The 22,818-nt window shown below is 43.5% G+C and overlaps 1 protein-coding gene and 1 pseudogene across 4 annotated transcripts in view; both read right to left on the bottom strand.

Moving 5' to 3' along the window:
* Nucleotides 1-22,818, bottom strand: part of IL20RA (interleukin 20 receptor subunit alpha) — a 52,432-nt gene that overhangs the window by 22,321 nt on the left and 7,293 nt on the right. For all 4 annotated transcript variants that reach the window (XM_089332627.1, XM_089332626.1, XM_008263569.5 and 1 more), the window contains exon 2: nt 1,881-2,016. In XM_089332627.1, the coding sequence (XP_089188753.1) occupies nt 1,881-2,016 (136 nt within the window). The remainder of the gene's footprint in view (nt 1-1,880; nt 2,017-22,818) is intronic.
* LOC100349506 (non-selective voltage-gated ion channel VDAC1 pseudogene) lies at nt 6,841-8,602 on the bottom strand (annotated as a pseudogene).

Below are 22,818 nucleotides of genomic sequence, written 5' to 3'. Positions count from 1 at the left end.
TCAAAAATTTACAAGAACGTTCTTTAACCATATTTCCCATCACTAGTTGGTTTCAGTTCCACATTCAGGTGGAGTCAATGCATGCCACCTGTCTTTCTTACCATAACTGGGTCATTACTAAGATATTTTGGGTTCATCATGGTCTCTCTGTTAGTGGGATATCTTCTGTAGTGATTGCTTTCCCTTGGCCAGTGCCCCAACCTGGAGAAAGTCTCAGGGGGAGTGATACCCCGAGTTTCCACTTGCTTGAAAATATCTTTCCATTGACCTTACCAAGAGGCTTAGGTCACACCTTTCTTCCTTTTAGGAGATGTGTTCCGTTGAGTACTGCCAGACAGAAATTCCTTCCCCTCCCCTAGCTTGAGCTCTGCTTTTGCAAAGATGGCCATACATCATTGCATTTTTTTTAATGTTCAAGAACTTCACCAGGAAATTCCTTGCTGCTGTTTTTATTAAGTTTTCCTAGCTATTGCTTGTATTTATAATATACAATCCCAAGTAGTCTTTACTTCTTGTTCAGTCATTACTATCAGTTAGCTATAACAGGCTATATAATATTTTGATTTTCCAACTTTTGAAAAAAGGTTCCCTCCTCATTATCTGATAGTCTCTTCTTGCACAGTTTTCTCTTCTTTGAGCTTTACTCTAGAGATCATGCTGTTTATGAACCCTACACAACTATGGACAATTGTTTATCTGAATTCTTCTCTTACTTCCATGGGAAGCGATTGTTGTAACTTTTCTCCAGGGTTCTTCTTTCTGTTTCCTTCCTGCCCATAATTTTGGATGGGTGCTGTACTGGTTCTTTTGGGTTTATCACTCTTTGAATGGGGTCAGCTCTTTGCTGAGTATTATGAAGATGGGTGCAGGAGTAGGGGTCAGATAATGAGATTTTGTTCTCTACAATTTTAAACGCGTTTCTGTAAAACAACCCCTCACCTATGTCCTCACATTTGGATGGCAGGAGGCTGATGTGGCTCATGGAATGTCCACAGGGTCATGGCCTTCCTGGGCTGCCTCCCAGCCATCACCACCTCCCTTCTCTCCTGAACGTGTCTCACTCCAGGCTTCTCCCTGGGATGAGACCTGGCCTCCACAGGCAAATGCTTCTTGAACATTATTTCTGTTTCAGATCTTCCTTCTCTGACATGCTGTGGCACCTACCTGGGACTTGATGGGGAATATTTCATCAGTTTCTAGAGGTGGGAATCCTCAGATTCCCACAGAGTTACATTGTTAGGTAGACCTCTTAGGACTGCCACACTCATTCTTGTGCAATCATTTTCTGCTGTTGGAATTTGAGAAGGTTTGGGTTTGATTTCAGCTTCTGCAGCTGTTTACCTTCAGATTCCACAATGTTGGGCTTGAATGCTTCATAGTTTGTGATCTGGGATTGTGGCTATTTCCTTTGTTCTCTGAAGATGGACATTGTCTGTTTTGTACTTTTTCTTGTTAATGTTTTTGAGGGAGAGGTGAAAAGTAAAAAGGCCCATCCATTACAGGCTTTAATATTAACAGCTGTTTTCATGGAATGTGGCACTTGGTTTCATGAAGTCTAAGAATACCTCCAATTCTAGTAAGCTTGGAAGTTTCAGCGATAGATTGCCTTGTTTTCTGAGCCACAGAATAATGATATGACAAGCTTCTTTCCTCTTTAAATAACTCCTTCTAACTGAATACCCAGTGTTTTCCTGTACATGAAGAAACCATTTTCTAACTTAATCTAACAAAACATCCCAAGAAAACTTAACATGAAAAATCCAAAACTTTTCTCTGTTTCAAACACTAGTGGAATTAACATAGATGGCTTATCTTGCACAGTAAACAGGAGTCTGAATTGTGTGTTTATAAATTAGTCAAAAAGGAAGGGTCCAACTCACATGAAATACTGCACAGTGTAGGTAACATCAACTCCATGTAGACCCTCTGGTGGGTTCCACTGTAGAACATTCTTCATGTTTATGGACAAGAAGGTGACATCTGTAGGCTTAGGCAAATCACCAGAGACACAGGGAACTAAAAAAGGAGTAGGGTAAATGAAAGTTTTGGTGGAAGGCATGGAAAATACAATCTCTGTAGGATAAGCACTAGACCATCTCTAGAGATACCGTCAATGAACCATGCCTTTCAGTACGCATGCCCTGTGAATTTCCTCCCAAATGGAATCTGAGCTGACCTTGTGACCCACTTCAACTAAAGATATCTGACAGAAGTGACTATGGGACTGAGCCATAAAGAGGCCTGGGAGATTCCACTTTTGCTCTTTTGAAAGCCATGAATGCCATGTAAAACATGCCTGTTGGACAGATCATGCTGAGAAGTGACATGAAAGAGAGGCTCAGTTGATCCTGTATCTCAGCTGAGCCCAGCCTTCCAACTAAGGGGCCAGAAAGAAATCATTCCAGCCCCGTATGCTGCTTGAGAGACTCTAAATGAGACCAGCAGAAGAACCACCCAGCTGAGCCCAGGTCAATCCCCAGAATTGTGAGAAATGATAAAAGTACTGTTTGTAAGTACTAAGCTTTGGGGTAGCTTGTGATGCACCAGCAGATAACTGAAGCCAACCTATATTAGATATGGAAATACATTTAGGATAGATGCCCCTAAAAGGCCAGAGTTTTGGAAATTAGAATTGGGGTCTGTTTTGCTAAAGTATATAATAAAGAAATAATTAGATTAAATTGGAAAGCTTTACTTTATTTAATTAAATACTGACATGTTTACCTAATGGCATCCTAAAGGATCATTTTATAGAAATCCTCTGTAAAGAAATGGTAAAGAACTGAGAAACTATCCTAAAATTAGAAAGGGATAAGACAGAGTGGGGAATAATTTCTTATAAATGAAAATAAGGAAGATCCTCAAACTAAAATAAATAAGAAAACTCAGAGGTAATATATAGGAATCAAAATACTAATTTAAGATATTGGTAAAACCACAAAGCAATCAGGTTTTACAAAGAGCTTCTCTTATCACGAATATGCATTTCTAATCAATAACCTTGGAAAATATCAAATTTTGATATTACAAATCAAATTCATGAAAGGCTCAGTCACTGGGGGCTGGTTCAGCCTGGTTAAGTCCTATAATACTTGTGTAAATTGGCTGGGACTAATGTCAGAGAAAGGTATTTTCTTTATGTGTGGAGTAATCTTTGGCTAAGACTAGCTCTATGTGATGTATTATTTCCACAGCAAACGAGAAGGAAGAAAAGCATTCTTTACTTTAGAATTAAGCTTTGTAAGCTGACCTGGATTCTAAACAAAGTAAGCTCTCTAACATATAAGTAGTTGAATGTGCATTCACAGGTATATGTGCATGTGCAATATTTGTAGTGACTCTGACTTTCAAGCTTGTTTATTTTAAAAATATCTCAGTTTTACTTTTAAGAAGAAAGTTAAATACTTAAAGAGAAGTCATGTCAACTGCTCAGTGAGAAGGTATATGTAAATAGATGTGGAGAGAACCTCAGAAGGACTTAGCTTGCTCTGTGTTTATCTTTGCTTTCAGTTCTCCTAACTCTTTGGAACCACTGCGGCCTGTATCGACATTTTCAGGATACCACGCACAGTGAATAATTGTCAATGATTTAAAATTGCTTTGTGTGGCCGGCGCCGTGGCTCAATAGGCTAATCCTCCACCTTGCGGCGCCGGCACACCGGGTTCTAGTCCCGGTCAGGGCGCCGGATTCTGTCCCGGTTGCCCCTCTTCCAGGCCAGCTCTCTGCTATGGCCAGGGAGTGCAGTGGAGGATGGCCCAGGTGCTTGGGCCCTGCACCCCATGGGAGACCAGGAAAAGCACCTGGATCCTGGCTCCTGCCATCGGATCAGCGCGGTGCGCCGGCTGCAGCGGCGGCCATTGGAGGGTGAACCAACGGCAAAGGAAGACCTTTCTCTCTGTCTCTCTCTCTCACTGTCCACTCTGCCTGTCAAAAATAAAAAAAAAAAATTAAAATTGCTTTGTGATATTATTAGGTTCTAAGGTTTAATTGGTTTTTATGAAAGAGAGAATGTGGGGAAGCAGCACCACTGAATGCAGTGTCTCCTACTCCTTCACAAAAAATCCCAAGGATATTTCCAGATCTAAAATGCTGTGGTTCTGGAGAACATGTGACAAGAAGTTAGCATCATATAATAAACAAAAATTTAAAAGACTGTGCATTATAATATTATGGATGAAAGACATTGCCAGAACATGGCTTTGTAGAACTAACTGATAAGGAAACAGGATAATCTGATTTGTGGCAACATGAATTTCGAGTTATAAATAAAACACAGGTTATCATAGATATTATAGTCCTCGAATACTTACTCAGTGTTCAAGCTGTACAAACCTTTTATCTCCTACAACACTGGTTTCTATTTGTCTTTTAATAAAAGCAAACAAATCAAAGATCCCTCAAGATGCCTAAAACATACTCCCAAAAGTTTCTAGAAATAGCTTGGAATAAAAGGAATGCATTGATCACTTTCATTTATTGCTTCTTGATTCTCTGAAATGAACTATAATCTGGAATGTGCTTTCAATCATTAATGTTCACTGATTCAACAGATTCTCTGATTAATGCTTTGTACTTTTTAAAATGATTCTACCCTGATGCTATGCCAATTCAAAACACTGACAAACTCTAATAATAGGTTAAACAAAAGGAATTAATAACATGATAATAAAACATTAAAAATTTTATCATCCCATCTTATTTTTTGAAAAGGAAATGTATTTGATAATAAGTGCTGCGAACTATCTAGATACCTCTTCTGCAGGTCTACATCTAAATAAGTCAAATCTCTCACCACAATTGTGAGAGAAAGTTTTCAAGATGACCTCCTTGGAAGATCCCTTTCTGTAGCAATGATAGCCTGTACAGTTCTGTCCCTCTTTATACCTGGGTTCATCTATGTGACCAGTAGGATATGACAGAAGTGTTGATGTATACTTCCAAGGTTAGGTTATAAAATATACTTGTGGCTTCTATCTTGTTTTTGCTCTCTTGGGTCACATTCTCTGGGTAAAACTGTTGCCTTATTGTGAGGAGCCCTGTGCTATGGAGAGGTCCATCTCAAAAGTAGGGGGCTTGCAACAGTTGGGGAAGAACTGAATGGAATCTCCTGGCAAGAGGCACATTGGTGAGTGTAAACAGGGTTCCTCTGGCCCCAGCTGAGCCTGCAGAAGACTGCAGCTCTGGGCTACCTTTTGGCTACACTTCTGTAAGAAACCTTGAACCACAACCACAAAGCATCATAGGACCCTGACTCTCAGAAACTGTGTGAGATAGTATTTGTTGTTCTAAGCTGCTAAGCTTGAGGTAACCGGTTACATAGCAGTAGTGAACAAATACAAGAATGAACCTAAACATAAAAGAAACTAAGAGAGACCAATCACTAGAAAAAGAAGCAAATTAAACTGGAGGAAGAAAAAAACCTGATCCCCTCCATTCCCAATAATGTTATAGGCAACTGCTATTTTAATGATCTTGGAAAACATTCTTTTTAATAGTCAACTTCTCTCTTTATGAAGAAATTAAAAGCCGATGCAAAGATCACAAACTTACACTTTAAATAGAAAATGAGGCTCACAGCAACCACATTTTAGAGTTTTTTAAAGACAAATGTCTGGGATGAGTATTGTGGCTTGCAATGCCCACATTCTATATTGGAGTGCTGATTGAGTCCTGGCTCCTCTGCTTTCTATCCAGTTTACTGCTAATGTGTCTGGGAAAGCAGTGGATTATGGCCCAAGTAATTGGGCTCCTCCTACCCACATCGGAGACCTGGATGGAGTTCCTGGGTCCTGGCTTCAGGCTGGCCCAGCCTGGCACTTGCAGGTATTTGGGGAGTGACCCAGTGAATGGGAGATCTCTCTCTCTCTCTCTCTCTCTCTCTCTCTCTCTCTGTGTCATTCTACTTTTCAAATAAAAAATAAACATTTTTCAGAAAAGATAAATTCTTAGTTAAGCTTGTTGTACCAACAAGAACTCAGAGCACTAAACACCTTGAATAGAAAACCATTTTACCATGGCTGTGACTGATTTGTCGACTATTTCCAGAAAAAGAATACTACAGCTTTTCTGCAGATTCTTCTTTTGGGTTGATATTATTGATTGCATAGGCAGAAAAGATAACTGTTTTGGACCATCTCCTTGTCAATAAATGAAAGTATTATCCAGCAGCAGTCCTATCATGGGAAAAGTAGGGTGCCTCTTGGTATCAGCCCATCTCTAAATCTCCCTAGGACACAAAATATTCTTTGCTATGACATGGTCTGCTGCTTTATGAACCATTTTTTTTCATCAGAGCAAATTAAGCCATGTTAGTTACCCTTATTGGTATCAAGCACATCTTGTTTCTGTGCTCATAAAAGTGTTATTTCCAGAAATGGGTACTTAGCAATTGTTGTGAGCTGGTCATAATTTGTTCACTGGTATAATTTATAATTTTTGTTGATTATTGAATTGTCATGATTTGCCTTGGATTCTCTCACATGGACCACTTGCTCCTGTGGATGAGTTCTGATTTCCATAAGGACATAAGAGATCTTTTTAGGTAGGATTACAGTGAATGTTGAAAGAGATCCACTCTTCACAGGCTACAAAGCCCTGTTTTAATAGTAGGTATAATACAACTATATATATATATATATATATATATATATATATAACTCAGTTTGCACAGGACTTAAGAAAAAACACATATTGATGAAATCTTTATGTGTTAGTTGATGTAATATGTAGTTGTGTGGCAAATTGGCCTGCACTTAATAAAAGTAGTTGCTAACATCTATTGACGTCTTACTGTGCAGCCAACATGGTTCTATGCACTTTCCACAACAAACTCAGGCTTCTTTTTTTTTTTTTTTAGGTTTCAATATTTTATTCAAGTTTTATTTTAAGTGATGTTAATTACAGCATTTGAAGGGGAGGAATCTAATTCCACACAAAATGAAAGACTCTAAAATGTACCCATTAAACTGCTAAAAAATAAACTGAGTGGTGAGAATACAACAGAAGTCCAATTTAGATTCCGGGTGTTGTCACCCCAGGATCACAATCACACCGGCTCTGCCCCACGCTTCGCCTGAGCTGCAGAAGTGATTTCATGCTCTGAGCAACACAAGAAGGAACTGAGTCTGAATCGTTGGATTCGTCACATCCACCCTCTCCACCCCTGAATGGCACGAAGGACACAGCTACCACACCCAGCAAACTACTTTTTGGTGTAAAAGAGGAGATGATGGACTGGGGTGGGGCAAGGTCATGAAGATCTGTCTAAAAAGTCCCTTTCGGATGAGTCTGTACACCCTATCAAGCTACAAGCCTCTCATCCGCAGGTTAGGAGGCCACGGTTCCATTCACTCAATGTGGATTTACAAAGTGTCTACACAGTATCAGCTTCCATTGCATCTATTTGTAGATAAAAAAGAAACCTGGCATCTCTGGGAGTCACTAAGTCCCCCAAGTCTGCAGCTGCAAGGACCTCTCCTTGGACTGGGGTTTCTTCTGTACCTCCGCAGGGTAACACCTGTAACCTGAAGCTCTACCGTGATACTGAGCAACACTTGCATCCCAGACAGACAACATCAAAAGGTACACTAAATTCTGAAGGTAGCTATGCTGCAAAATAGTTTAAAATTAAACGCTTGCACAGTATTCATTTATGCCTGAAACTCCAGTCCTAGACCAAGCTTGTGGCCGCCAGCGTTGACGTTCTTGCCATCCAGCAGAGCTGAGAGCGTCAGTTTGATACCTGGCTTTAGGGTCTGAGTGTATCCTAATCCTTCAGGCTGGAGTTGTTCACTTTTGCCGAGAAGCAGGCGTCAGGGTCGATCTGATACTTGGCTGCTATTCCAAAGCGAGTGTTACTGTTTCCTGCTGTCCAGGCAAGATTGACGGCCGTCTCCAGCTTCTTGTTCACCTTCTGGTAAATGGAGCCGCCAAACTCCGTTCCATCGTTCACATTAGTGTGGAGCTGGAATTCGTCGGTCTTGTAGCCGACGGCAAAGTTGCTCTGGGTGACTCGGGACTTGGCAGTCTCAAAGTTCATCTGGTAGTCAGCCAGCCAGCCCTCGTAACCCAGCACCAGAGCGCCCCGGATGGAGGGCCCAGCGATGTCGAAATCCACGTCGCAGCCCAGGTTGATGTGCTCCCGCTTGTAGCCTGTCTTGATTTTAGCATTTTTTTCCCCAGTGTTAGGCGAGAAGGAGGAATCGAAGGTCAGCTTCAGTCCACGTGCAAGCTGGTCTTCCACGGTGATCTCGGTGCCCAGCGTGTTGTCGGTGTTCCATTTCTCCGTAAACGTCAGCCCATACTCGGTCCACCTGTACTTGGTTTCCAGACTGCCCGTCACTTTGGTGGTCTCAGTGTTGGCTGAGCCTGAGCTTGTAAATTCCAATCCATTCTCGGACTTTGTTTTCAAATCAAGCTTTATTAAGCCAAATCCGTAGCCCTTGGTGAAGACATCCCTGGCAGATTTGCCAAGATCGGCATACGTGGGAGGTACAGCCATCTTCTACTCAGCGGCGGTGGCGGCGGGAGCGGTGGCGGCTGCGGCGGAGGCTGCGGCGCTGAGGAGCGGGAGGCTTCTTTTTTTTTAAAGATTTATTTTATTTATTTGAAATACAGAGCTAGAGAGAGAGGTCTTCCATCTGCTGGTTCACTCCCCAGATGGCCGCAATGGCCGGAGCTGTGCCGATCTGAAGCTAGGAGCCAGGAGCTTCTTCTGGGTCTCCCACGTGGGTGCAGGGGCCCAAGGACCTGGGCTATTTTCCACTGCCTTCCCAGGACATAGCAGAGAGCTGTATCAGAACAGGAGCAGCCGGAACAAGAACCGGTGCCCATATGGGATGCTGGTGCTTCAGGCCAGGGCTTTAACCTGGCACCACAGTGCCAACCTCTCACCTCCACTTTTGATCCAGTTTCCTGCTAATATGTCTGAGAGGCAGCTGTTGATGGATGAAGTACTTGGGTCCCTGCCACTGCATGGCAGACCTAGATGAAGTGCCTGACTCCTGACTTCAGCCTGACCTAGCTCTGGCTGTTGCGAGCATTTGGGAAGTGAACTAGTGGATGGAGATGCATTTCTCTTCCTGCTAGAATATCTCCTTAATTTCCTCCCATACCTGATCCTAGGCAATGAAAGTAGAAATTCTTCTTTTTGTTTGTTTAAAGATTATAACTGAAAGGCAGAGAGAGAAAAAGAGAGAAAGAGAGAAAGAGAGAAAGAGAGAAAGAGAGAGAGAGAGAGAGAGAGAGAGAGAGAGAGAGAGAGATATCAAGCATTCATCTACCATCCACTGGTTCACTCCTCAAATGGTTGCAACAGCTGGGGCTGGACCAGGCCAAGGCCAGGAGCCTGGAACTCCATCTGGGTCTCCCACATGGGTGGCAGGGGACAAGTACTTAGGCTACCTTCTGCTGCTTTCCCATGTACATTAGCAGGGTGCTGGATTGGAAGCAGAACAGTCAGGACTCCAACCAGCACTCTGATACAGGCTGCTGGCATTGCAAGCAGCAGCTTAACCCACTGCACCAGTGAGCTGGGGGTGGAGGTCAGTACTTCGGGCAGAGACTTCAAGATGGAAAAGGGCCCATTCAAGAAGAGAGTGTCCTTGGAACTATTCAAAGATCAGTGTAGCTGGAAAACCATGAAGAGGAGAGTGGAGGAGGACAATGGAGCTGGATCCCCCCAGGGTCTGTTAACCCTGGGAAGGAGTCTAAATTATATTTGAAATCCAGTGGGAAATATTGAAGGCTTTCCAGTAGCAGGGGCCAGGAGTCTAGTTATGTTTCAAATGGATCCCTTCACTACTGGTGGGCGGGGAGAGAAAAAGTTGGTGGCGGCCTGAGTAGCAATGGCCATCTTAGGAAGACAGTAACTGCAGGAGCCTCAGGGAAGGAGGCCAAGTGGGCAAGGAGCAGGCTGTGCAGGTGGAGGTGGGCCAGCAGCTTGGAGCTGTTGATTCGCAGTAGAAGCAGGACCTCCTAGACTCACCAGGAGAAGCAGCACTGTGAAAGCTAAATTAGCAAGTGAGGATTTATCAATGAATTTTCCCTGTATCTGTTTTGAGGATGCAAAGGAGTGATAAAAAATCAAATTAACACCTCTTTTTAAAGGAAGAGAAATAGCACATTTAAAAAAGAGAGGCAATCTGATGATTAGTATTCTCTTGTGGTTTGAAAAGTCTTTTTAAGGTCCGGGATAGTGGCATAGCAGGGCTGGCAACACCAGCATCTCATATGGGCACTAGTTCATGTCCTGGCTGTTCCACTTCTGATTCAACTCCCTGATAATGGCCTGGGAAATGTAGCAGAAAATGGCGCAAATCCATGGGCCCCTGCCACCCATGTGGAAGACTCGGATGAAGCTTCTGGCACCTGGCTTCAGTCAAGGCTAGGCCAGGCTGTTGTGATCATCTTGGTAGTGAACTAGTGAATAGAAGCACCTTCTCTCTCTCTCTCTCTCTCTCTCTCTCTCTCTCTCTCTCTCTCTCCCCCCACCCCCATCTCTATCTCTCCCTTTCTAACTTTCAAATAAATAAATAAATCTTAAAAAAAAAAGTCTTTGGGGCCAGCGCTGTGGCGTAGCAAGTTAAACCACCATCAGCAGCACCAGTTTCCCATATGGGCACTGGTTTGAGTCCTGGCTGCTCTGCTTCTGATCTAGCTCCCTGCTAGTGTGCCTGGGAAAGCAGTGTAAGACAGTCCAAGTGCTTGGGCCCTTGCACCCCGTGAAAGACCTGGTTGAAGCTCCTGGCTCCTGGCTTTGGCCTGGCCCAGCCCTGGCCATTGCAGCCCTTTGGGAAGTGAACCAGTGGATGGAAGTGCTAAGCTTTCTCTCTCTCTCTCTTTCTGGCCCCTCTATAGCTCTGACTTTCAAATAAATAATTTTTTTAAAGTCTTTGCAAGGGCTGGTGTTGTGGTATAGTAGGTAAAGTTGGCATCCTGTGTGGGCGCCTGTTTGTGCCCAGGTTGCTCCACTTCTAATTGAGCTCTCTGCTATGGCCTGGGAAAGCAGTAGAAGATGGCCCAAGTCCTTGGGCCCCTGCCACTCACGTGGGAGACCAGGATAAAGCTCCTGGGTTCTGGTTTCCACCAGGGTTGAGCCAGGCTGTTGCAGCCATCTTAGGAGTGAACCAGTGGATGGAAGATATCTTTTTTCTGTCTCTCCTTCTCTCTCTGCAAACTTTGACTTTCAAATTAATCCATCTTTTTTTTTTCTTAAAAGTCTTTGCAAGTTTTTGGATACTGTTTCAACTCTAAAAAACATAAACACAGTGCTGAATGCAAACTCCATTAAGATAGGCTGTTTTTCCACCCTGCTGGTACTGATAAGGTAATCTGATCTGTGCCAAAGTGAAAATAGGTCACACCCACATCGATCTCAGAAGTTATGTGGCAATTTATAGGTAACAGATATTTTTGTTAAAGTAGATTTATGACCTGGGAACACGGCACTGATTCTCTACAGATTTTACATCCTAACCTAAACGGATTGTTGCACACACATGCCTGGAAGCGCTGTGTCAGCAAAGCCTTGGTTTGGCACACGGGTTCTTCACTGTCTGGCCTGTTCCCTCCTTTTGCAGTTCTGCCCAATACACCATGTTCACCAGCCACACCAGATTACCTTCAGTACTCAAACGCAATCTCCCATTTTATGCCGTTTGGTCCTCTTTGCCTACAGTGTCTTTTAGAATGGAAAGATTCCTTGTTCCTCCAATCGCACATCATTTACTGAGGATTGGCTTGGGCTATTTTATTGACCTGATAGACTGTGAAGCCATGAGGGTGTGTACAGTCTTCGGTAAAGGGAGCTTTCCTGACTGCAGACTTAGCGTGGAGACTGGCTTTGCAAGAGGATCTAGAAGAGAAAGGGCAGGAACTCTGGGCTCCCTTTGAGCTTCCCTGACCAGGGTCTGGGCTTTGGGCAGAGGAAGGAGACTTGAGGGAGCCACCTGGAGTTGTAGCAATTGATGATGGCTTCTGTCTTAATCAAGCTGTGAGGGGTTGGCAAAGAGGTGTCCACTGAATGACCTGCAAAGTGACTACAGGTTACTTCTATCTTGTAAGCCACATCATTTAGATTTGTGTCCCCTCTGAGTGTTTGTTTTCCTTTTGGTATACCTTGGGGCTATAATACGAATGCACATAGCCCTGCATTCCCCACCTCCAATGAGTGTGTTCAATCCCAACACCAACGTGATGGCATTTGGAGGTGAGGGCTGCTGGAAGGTGACCAGGTTGTGAGGAGGAGGTCTCATGTGTGGGGTTGGTGCAAGAAGAGGCCCTGGAGCCCTCTCCACCACACGAGGACACAGTGAGAGGGTTCTGTCTGTGACCCAGGAGGTGGGCTCTCGCCACACACTGAATCTACTGGTGCCTCTGACCTTGGACTTGCAGCCTCCAGGACTGTAAGAAAGAAATTTTTATTGTCTATAAACCACTGAGTCCATAGTACTCTGTTAAAGCAGCCTGAATAGACCTGGTCTTTGTTTGTTTGTTCATTAAGGGAAAGAGTTTATTGGGAGAAACCTGACAGACTGGAGGGAAGGGGCAAAGAAGGAAAAGAGGGAGAAGGAGAGCCTAAAAGAGAGAGGGAGAGGAAGAGGGAGAGTGAAAGAAAGAGAGAGAGACAGAGAGAGACAGAGAGACGGAGGGAAAGATCAGGAGACAGAGAGAAAAAGAGCCACGTGTTCAGGAAAAGGTTCTTTTAAAACTTTGCGGGGTGGGGAGGGGCAAGAAGGGAAGTAGGAGCACAGAATCTCATTAGGATGGGGGTGGAGCTGACACTGGTGGTTGGGTCCTGTGGCCACCTGGCTTCCAGCAATGGCAGCAGGGGCTAGAGCCTAGGATGGTGTGAGAGTTTAGATTGTGCCATGGATTAAGACTGTGCCATTTTACTAACATTCCCCCCTTTTAGTTTTTATAAAGCAAGAGTTGGATGAGATTACATTAGCCCCCAAATAGACTTGGTCTTCGGGAAAGCCTTCTGACATAGCCTCATCTATATTGGAGTACAAAAAGGAGATTTTCTGTCTACACTTCTGTTGTTCCAATAGAAAAGAATGGAGAAATGAGATTTAAAGTGGGTAAATTTAAGATCCCTTCATTAGTGGAGTTTTGTAAATGTGGCTGCTACACTGGTTCTAAGAGTTACCTTGAATCCATGGGCAGCAAGATGGTATGTGATGTTTTTTCTAAAGGCTTCAAAGCTCATACTAAGACTACCGTTCAAGGGTATGGCAGTTCTAACTTTATGCCTGACAGCGACAAGTATTTCCATTTTGTTATAATGCAGGAAAAGCCTATGACTAATTAGTACCTATGAGCATCAGTAAAAGGAGGTGAGGGTCTCAGGGTGAACTCACTAGGAGTTCTGCAATCTGCTCAGGGTGCCTACTTCTCTCTCTTTGGTGGCCAAGGCCTCTGACTTCCCCATTGCACAGTATATTCATCAGATAGTGAGAGGAACGACCAGATTGCAGGAGACTGAACCACCAACTACATTCAAGTCTTGGGGCTTCTACTTCGGGGTTATTCAAATTTCTCAAGCTCATGACTACCTAGGGAAGCTTTAAAATTGAATAAGCCCTGAGCCGGCGCCGTGGCTCAATAGGCTAATCCTCCACCTTGCGGCGCCGGCACACCGGGTTCTAGTCCCGGTTGGGGCGCCGGATTCTGTCCCGGTTGCCCCTCTTCCAGGCCAGCTCTCTGCTATGGCCAGGGAGTGCAGTGGAGGATGGCCCAGGTGCTTGGGCCCTGCACCCCATGGGAGACCAGGAAAAGCACCTGGATCCTGGCTCCTGCCATCGGATCAGCGCGGTGCGCCGGCTGCAGCGGCGGCCATTGGAGGGTGATCCAACGGCAAAGGAAGACCTTTCTCTCTCTGTCTCTCTCTCTCACTGTCCACTCTGCCTGTCAAAAAAAAAAAAAAAAAAATTGAATAAGCCCTGCCCAACCCCTGTCCAGAGACAGTTCCCAGAGGCCCAAGCCTGCTCTGTCCTTCTGAAGGTAGAACAGTGGAAAAATCGTGAGACTCTGAGTTGTTAGTTACTGGCACCATGTCTCTTTTTTTCTCTTTCTTTTTCTTTTCCTTTTTTTTTTTTGACAGGCAGAGTGGACAGTGAGAGAGAGAGACAGAGAGAAAGCTCTTCCTTTGCCGTTGGTTCACCCTCCAATGGCCGCTGCGGTGGGTGCACCGTGCTGATCTGAAGGCAGGAGCCAGGTGCTTCTCCTGGTCTCCCACGGGGTGCAGGGCCCAAGCACTTGGGCCATCCTCTACTGCACTCCCTGGCCACAGCAGAGAGCTGGCCTGGAAGAGGGGCAACCGGGAGAGAATCTGGCGCCCCGAGCGGGACTAGAACCCAGTGTGCCGGTGCCGCAAGGCAGAGGATTAGCCTAGTGAGCCACGGTGCCGGCTGGGCACCATGTCTTAAAAGTCTTTGTATGCCCAGCACCTGTCAAATGCATGCTTTTGAGCTGAACTGATCAGGGCCCCTTGGGGCTGATCTAAATCATGGAGATAGGGCTGAACTCATTTCACGAGAGCAACTGAATCGGGATGGAACGGCCTGAACCACCCAGGGGTTACTGCCTGACATCCCCTTAGTAAGCGTCTATTGCAGCCCGGAGATTATGATCAGAAGATACTTAGGGCTGCTTTTTCATGAAGGAACAGTAGGCATGACAAGTGATTGCTACATACACAAGTGTATTTCTAAATAGGAAGGCAATTTCATAGGCTGCAAGAAATAAATTCCAACCCCAAGTCAGTGTCCTACAGTAGGAATGTGGTTAAAAAGACTTGATGGACAGAAAGCATCAGAGAATGATTAACCAATTTCAAGAAGCAGAAGGTGTAAATAGCTACATCCTAACCACCAAAGAAGGGCAAGACAGGTATGAGTGCTTTCAAACAGATTATCTCAAATACTTTTCTAACTGTATCATGTTGAAAGGAAAGTTATATTTTCTTCTGTCTCAGGTTGCAAACCATTTCTCTTGAAAGATAGTAGTTGCCCTCTCTTCTTCTCCCTCCTAACTATATAACAGTGCCTTGAAAAGCAAGTCTTTTAAACAGCATTTAAAATACAATTCAGCAACTACTTACCTGAGAAAGAAAGAATACAACCATTTTCTGTCTGACATCCCCTTAGTAAAATATAACCATTTTCTATAAAGGAGAGAGCATGGGTTGGTGCTAATGTTAGTTCTTTTGACCTCAATTTTCTTCCCCTAACCACCATCCGCACCATTATTTCTTGACTATTCATTGCTATACTTGTGTACTGCCCTAGTTTTCTCTGCCATATTACTGTCTATGTACACAGGGGACTTCTACCTACTGTATCATCTGACCTTTATAATTCCTCATGTGGGCAGGTCAGGGAGAGCTTCTAGAACAACCATTCTTGAGTCACACTGGAGCCTCCTTCCTGCCCTACCAGTTGTGAGCTGCTAAATAAATTAATCCCTGTGTCTCAATTTCTCCCTTGTGAAATAGAACAACACTATTTACCTCTTAGGCTGGCTGGGATGGTTAAGTAAGATTCTTTATTGAGAGTTCCTAGAAGAGTGCTGTCACAAAGAAAAAGCTCAGTAATTATTAGCTCAGTTTTGTCTTCCATAGCTACTGTTCTCATCTTAAAAGTGGACAGGCAGAAGCCTAGAGGGCAAATGAGTTGCCTGTGGTTCCTCAGCGCTCGGGTGCATGCTCAAGCCCATGGTGCTGACTGCTACAGGCTCTAAGTTACTCACCAACAACTGCCTTTAGGAAATGCTCTTCAGTATAGCACTGGGGAAGAAAGGGTTATGTGCTTAGTGTAAATCGTGCATGTCATAGATTCAAGCTTCTAAGGAGGGATAGAAGAAAGTCAATGAGGCTGAGAGTATTTCAGGCATGGAAAGCCAAAACACTCAGGCAAAACAAACAAACAAACAAACAAACCCTAAATGAAAGATCTCTGCGAGTGAGATCCCAGTGGAAAGAACAGGTCTTCAAAGAAGGAGGTACCTTTCTCTGAAGGGAGGAGAGAACCTCCACTTTGACTATGACCTTGTCTAAACAAGATAAGAGTCGGAGAACTCAAGGGGCTTCCATAGCCTTGGAAACTCATGACTGGAGCATGGGGAGATTACTGAGGCCATAAACAAGAGTGTCAATTTGTAAAGTCAACAACAGGAGTCACGGTGCACTTACTCCTCATGTAGGATCTCTGTCCTTAGCGTGCTGTACATTGAGACTTAATGCTATAACGAGTACTCAAACAGTATATTTCACTCTGTGTTTCTATGGGGGTGCAAACTGTTGAAATCTTTACTTAATGTATACTAAACTGATCTTCTGTAAAAAAAAAAAAAAAGAAGAAGAAATTATCAATTCCCAACTTGACTCTCACTGGGATTAAACATGACAATAGGTCTGATCTGATTTCAGCATCATTTAAAAAATCATCTATTATTTTTCACTTTATGTTTCTGTGTGGGAGCAAACTGTTGAAATCTTTACTTAATGTATGCTAAACTGATCTTCTGTATATAAAGAGAATCGAGAATGAATCTTGATGTGAATGGAAGGGGAGAGGGAGTGGGAGAGGGGAGGGTTGCGGGTGGGAGGGACGTTATGGGGGGGAAGCCATTGTGGTCCATAAGCTGTACTTTGGAAATTTATATTCATTAAATAAAAGTTAAAAAAAATAAAAAGAAAGTCAATGAGGCAAACTCAAGTGATTCTGCTTCTCTGAAGCTTTGCCTGGTGGAAATGTACATATTCTCATCATTAGTAGGCTATAGCCTACTAAGAGCTAGAAATAGAAACCATGAGAGACACTGGAGTACAGTTGAGGACAGACACACACAGACGGCTCAGCTTTCATGGAGCAGATGTCTTATGATCCCAGGACACAACCCATCAGTATATTCTTATCCTGCCAGCTAAGTGGATATTTATGTGGGTGAGTGGTGCATAAGTCATACAGAAAAATCCATGTATTTCTTGGTAGTCACATCTGAATACGTAAATCCATGTGCTTAAACATGGTTTTGAGTATTATGCTGTGGTGCTTGGTAGGAAGACTTTAAAACAAAGACTTCTTGTAAAAGTAAATATATTGGAGTTTACCTACCAAAGAACACATATCTTCAAGTTAATTTACTTGGAAGGGTTTATGACTATTTCCAGAATACTGTTCAGCTCATGGCATTTGGGAGATACTTCTTTTCAGCTACAATTGCCTTCAAGTATGCAAAAAAATGCAATTGCCTTTTAAAAATGCAAAAAAATTCACTTTTGTTTTTAAATTGTTACACCTTGGTTTTGCTCTATATAGTATTCTCCAGCTTGGTTATGTAAATTTGTTGAAGGTGATTTTTGAAGGATTTTGAAAATGAAATTCTCTCCCCAAAGATGAAGGGTTGCCACTTAGTGGGATATTCTGAGCCAGGTCTACTTGCATCTCTGAAAAATGAGTTTGAGAAATTCATTGTTGTGAGACTTTGGTGCATAGCTTCCCAAAATGCTTACTTAGAAGATGCCATTATAAATTTGTATATGTCAGCCCCATTGTTTGTTAGAAAAGTCAGTTCTACTGCCTTATGTCATCTTTTATTTGAATGTCTTCCTCCTCCTACCTGTTAGAAAATATTATCTCTGAGAATAGGGACCTAATTTTCTTCACATTTTGTGATCTCCAAAGTGTTTCAGTTGGTAATAATATTATCATAACTGTGGAAAAGTAGATTTGAATGTGGGTTAGTATCTCTACTACTTGATGCTATGCTTCAGAAAGGAAAATATCAAAGAAAGAATAGCGTCAAAGACAAACCACTTGGGATCAGTATTAGAAAGAGCAGCTGTTGGAAATTCCAAGCTCAAACAACAGATATTTATTAAATATGAATATATATCTTCCATTTTATTCTTTAAATGAGTTTTACAGGTAGTACTTCTTTATATTTCCTTCAGAGGCAATGTAAATTTTCCAGGAAAATCTCCATGGGTTGAAATTTTCAAAAAGAAAGTCAATAAAATAAAAATGTAAGGGGTGGGCATTTGATCTAGTGGTTAAGGCATGGGACAATGTGTCTCCAAACCACACCAGACTTCTTGGCATTTGAGTCCCACCTTGGGCTCCCAATTCCAGCTCCTTCCTTGTTAATGCAGATTCTGGGAGATGGCAAAAATAATTGGATCCTCTCTCTCTTTCTCAAAATAAATAAATAAAAGCACTTTAATAAAATAAAGAAGATGAAAATATGAGCAAAAATAAATTTAAAAAGTAAGGGAGCTTTAAAAACAAGTATATATTGGACATTTGTAAGTAAAAATTAATAGAAAAGATAAAATGTAAATGGTGGACAAAAGATTAGCAAGGGGATAGAGAAAGTAAAACAAAGATTTTATCCCATCCATTTTCATCAAAGAACTGTGAAGAATGTCATCAGTGTGTGAATTTTCAATGCTTACATCAGTCAGTGCCTCTGTTGAGAAGAAACAGCAAAGCTATTTAACAAAAAATAAATAGGATCAATGTGATGAAAAAACACCCTCTTCTAAGGTGCCACATTCATTCATAAAGATCACATTGGTTCACTCTGGCCATTGTGGCCATCTGGAGAGTGAACCAATGGAAGAAATTGAAGAAAGATAACTTTCTTCAATTTTTACGTTTGTCTATTTAATTTACACATCAACTTATGACATCATTTTCCTTAAGAGAAGAGAAAGAAGCAAAGAAGCAGAAGGATGGTATTGAGTCTTTCTTTTAAATTTGAGAGGCAGAGAGAGTGAGCGAGAGAGCACTCCCATCTACTGGTTCACTCCCCAAATGTGTGCAACAGCCAGGGCTGGGCCAGGCTAAAGTCAGGAGCCTGGAACTTCATCCAGGTCTCCCATCTGAGTGGCAGGAGCTTGAGTACTTATGCCATTGTCTGTTTCCTCCCAGGAGGTATTAGCAGGAAGCTGGATTAGAAGCAGAGGCAAGACTCGATCCCACACACTCCAATATGGGGCCCAGGAGTCTCAAACACAGCTTAACCTTTAACCTGCTGTGTCAAAATGCCTGTCCCCCAAAATTTTGTATGTCCTTGATATAATCTTGTATCCAGGCTGTGATCAAAGCAATGGAAAAGAATCATTAGAACTCCAGTGTAGGGCTCACTCACTCAGTATGAATTGCAATGAGTTCAGTGGGAGAGAAAGACTGTGGCATTGTGACAAGGCTTAGGTAATACTGTGGGAAACTCTCTGAGGGGAGCCTCCGGAAGCAAATCTGAGAAGTACTACCCAGGGCTGTTCCCAGCAGCCAGAGAGGGATAAGGGGAATCAGATCCAGTGGCAACTGTCCCTAGGACTGGCCAGCCCCGAGGGCAAGGCATGACTGGAGAAGGCTCTCCTAGGCAGGTGGAGGGAAAGTGCTGGCCTGGCAATGTGCATGCAGGGGTCTACTGTGGGGTGTGATATGGGACTTGCCCACAAAGCAGCAGCAGAAGAGAAGGGGCTGGTCTCCTCTCTGCTGACTTCCGGCTGCCATTCCTCCCCTTCTTCTGCTCCGAGGTCCTGGCCACGGGGACTTTCTTTACATTTCAGCAGACGCACGCTGGAGCAATAATTCAATGTTGCATTTCCTATCAGCTTTCAATCAGACAACCTCTGGGCATTTTGGTGGGTATTCTGAGACAAATGAGGTTGACTGTGGGCTCTCAGACCTCCCAGCTGAGCACCATGGAGACGGAAGAACACAGCAGCCTTCAGAACACACGGCCCGCAGGAGTCACTCTTCCCTGCAGGGACAGGGAGATGTTGGGATGTTTGTGAGGGCGACCAAGACGACGAGGGCCGGATCTTGTTAGGGTTGAATTATGCCTTGAAAAAGCGTAAGTGGTCCTGCATAAAAGCAGAGCAACTGTGAAGATAGGACCCGTGGGGAAGAGTTAAAGACCCCTGTATTACTTTCTTGTGGCTGCCATAACAAAATATCACTAAGTGTGTAGCTTAAAGCAACAGGACACATATTCTCTCCCAGTTCTGCAGGCTGCATGTCTGACATCAGGGAGTTAGGAGGGCTGCGACTGCTCAGAAGTGTCGAGGAAAGGGATCCTTCCTCGCCTTCCCCAACTGCTAGTGGTCTCAGGTGTTCCTTGGCCTTTGGCTCATGGTACAAGAGCTGCCGTCTCTACGTACCTCTGTCTTCTCACGGCCTTTCTGAGTCCCCTCCTCTTCTTACAAGCATCCTAATTCTAAGATGATTTCATCTTGAGATCCTTAACCAAATTACACTACGAAGATCCTATTTCCAAATAAGGTCACATGCTGAGGTTGGGAGGGTGGTGGACTTTTCAGTAAAAGATTTTATTTATTTATTTGAAAGGTGGAGTCTCTCTCTCTCTCTCTCTCTCTCTCACACACACACACACACACACACAGAGTGAGAGAGCGAGAGAGAGCTCTTCCATCCATAGGTTCATTCCTCATGTGGTAGCAACAGCTGGAGCTGAGCCAGCCAGAAGCCAGAAGGCAGGAATTCCATCTGGGTTTCCCATGGGAGTGGCAAGGACTCAGATACTTCAACCATCATTTGCTGCTTTCCAGGCACATTAGCCGGGAGCTGTACGGGAAAAGCAGTCACTGGAGCTTGTATGGGCACTCCAATGTGGAATGCAAATGTCCCAAGAGGCAGCTTAAGCCACTGCACCACAATGCCAGCCCCTGGACATGACTTTCTGTGGGGCACTATTTAATCCACTGTTGGGTTGACAACATCAGAACAGCACAAACAACATGGAGACGAGCAATTGAGATATGCCCTTTGCTCACATTCATTAAGCTGACAGGATCTTTAAATGACAGTATTGACTAAGGAAGTAGAAGAAGCTGTATTAGAAACCACAGCTGCGGTGTTTGTGCTTTCCAATAACTGCTGGCACTTTGGCTCAGTATTGCAAAGACCCACAGACAAGTTGGCCACCATGCCTGCCAGTGACCTTGAGGTCAGTCTACAGGCCCAGAGCTCCTGACTCCCACTCACTGGAAAACTCTCACTCTCGGACAAATTATCCTTTTCATGGGATTTTGTAGCTATTGGTTTTTTGTTTGTTCATTTTTAGTTTTAGAAGAAAGGTGTGTGAAAAGGAATATTAACTGCTTGGTAATTTATAGATAGACTATGCTTAGTGAAATATTCAGCTTTATTTTCTTGCTATTATTTGAAGTAAAAAGACGAATTTATACTGGATTACAAATATTTTACATAAAAAGGATGGCAACCTATGAAGGAAAAGCACTCTAAGGAATACTAACTTAAAAATCATATTAACTTGGGATATATTTAAACTTAAAAATTTATTTATTGGGGGCCGGTGCCATGGCGCAATAGGTTAATTCTCTGCCTGCAGTGCGGGCATCCCATATAGGCACGAGTTCTATTCCTGGCTGTCTCTCTTCCAATCCAGATCTCTGCCATGGCCTGAGAAAGCAGTGGAGGATGGCCCAAGTGCTTGGGCCCCTGCACCCACATGGGAGACCAGGAAAAGCACCTGGCTCCTGGCTTCGGATTGACACAGCTCCGGCCATTGTGGCTATCTGGGGAGTGAACCAATGGAAGGAAGATCTTTCTCTCTGTCTCTCTCACTGTCTGTAACTCTACCTCTCAATTAAATAAAATCTTTTAAAAAATTTATTTATTGAAAAGGCAGACACACACACACACACACACACACACACACAGAAGGAACTCCAGGCTGCTGGTTCACTCCCAAAATACCTACAATGGCCTGGGCTAGTGGGCAAGGCTGTGGTTGAAGCCAGGACCCAGACTCAATCCAGGTCTCTTATATGGGTGTCAGGAATCCACTTAGTTGAGCCATCACCATTGCTTCCCAGGGTCTGCATCCACAGAAATTGGAATTCAGGAACTACATCAAGAAATTGAACCCTTGTGGGACATGGGTGTGTTAACCACTAGGCCAAACATCTGTCCCTATGTAAAAGTTTTGAAAACTCGAAGTGGAGACATGTTTTAAGGTAATCCAGTATTGTTAAATCTCATTACCTCGAATATATCATTCTCCTGTTATGGATTGTGTGTGATACACCATTTTGCACTTAAAATCTGTGTACTCATTTAAAAATAACAAGTTGAGCACTCAGTAGATAATTTAGTAGTTATTTTACAAAGCACACATTTTAACTTCAAATGGAGAGGGACACTGGGTTGAAACAATATGGACAGCTGTGCCTTACACAAGGACAGGTCCTTGTTGGAGCAAGCAGAGGGTTTGCAATGAAAGCACCCGCCCAGAGCGGCAGAGGATGAAGTAGAGCAAGTTCCTCTCCTGAAGAAATGCGAGCCTCATTAGTCTTTACTGAGCACCCATGGACAGTTCTCCCTTATGTTCATCTTACGAAGAGTGCAGGAGAAGATCTCGTCTCTGCCTTCAACTTTCTCAGAAGAGCCTTTCCGCCCTGACATTTCCACGGACACGGGCCATCGATCTGATGAAGATGAAGAACAACTGCCTGGGCTGAAAAAATCGGCTTTTCTCCACATGGGAGGCCAACTCGATGGATTCTGCTCACTCCCCGACAAATCTCTGAGGGCATGGCAGGTGTTAGGAGTCGAACTGCTCTACCCCAAAGCAATGAGTTAAAATCTTCATCTCCAGTATCTCAGAATAGGACTGCAACTGGAAATAGGATTTTTACAGAGATGAGCAAATTAATAAGAAGTCTTTAGCATGGGCAGAAATCTAACACTGATGGTGTCTTTATTAATAAAAAGTGTGTGTGTATGTGGGGGGTGGGGAGAAACTTTGACAGAGATCAACAC

Source organism: Oryctolagus cuniculus, chromosome 5 (assembly GCF_051225735.1).
Source record: "Oryctolagus cuniculus isolate XC-2025 breed Fujian yellow rabbit chromosome 5, ASM5122573v1, whole genome shotgun sequence".
NCBI lineage: Eukaryota > Metazoa > Chordata > Mammalia > Lagomorpha > Leporidae > Oryctolagus > Oryctolagus cuniculus.
This window is presented reverse-complemented; position numbering and strand designations above follow the sequence as displayed.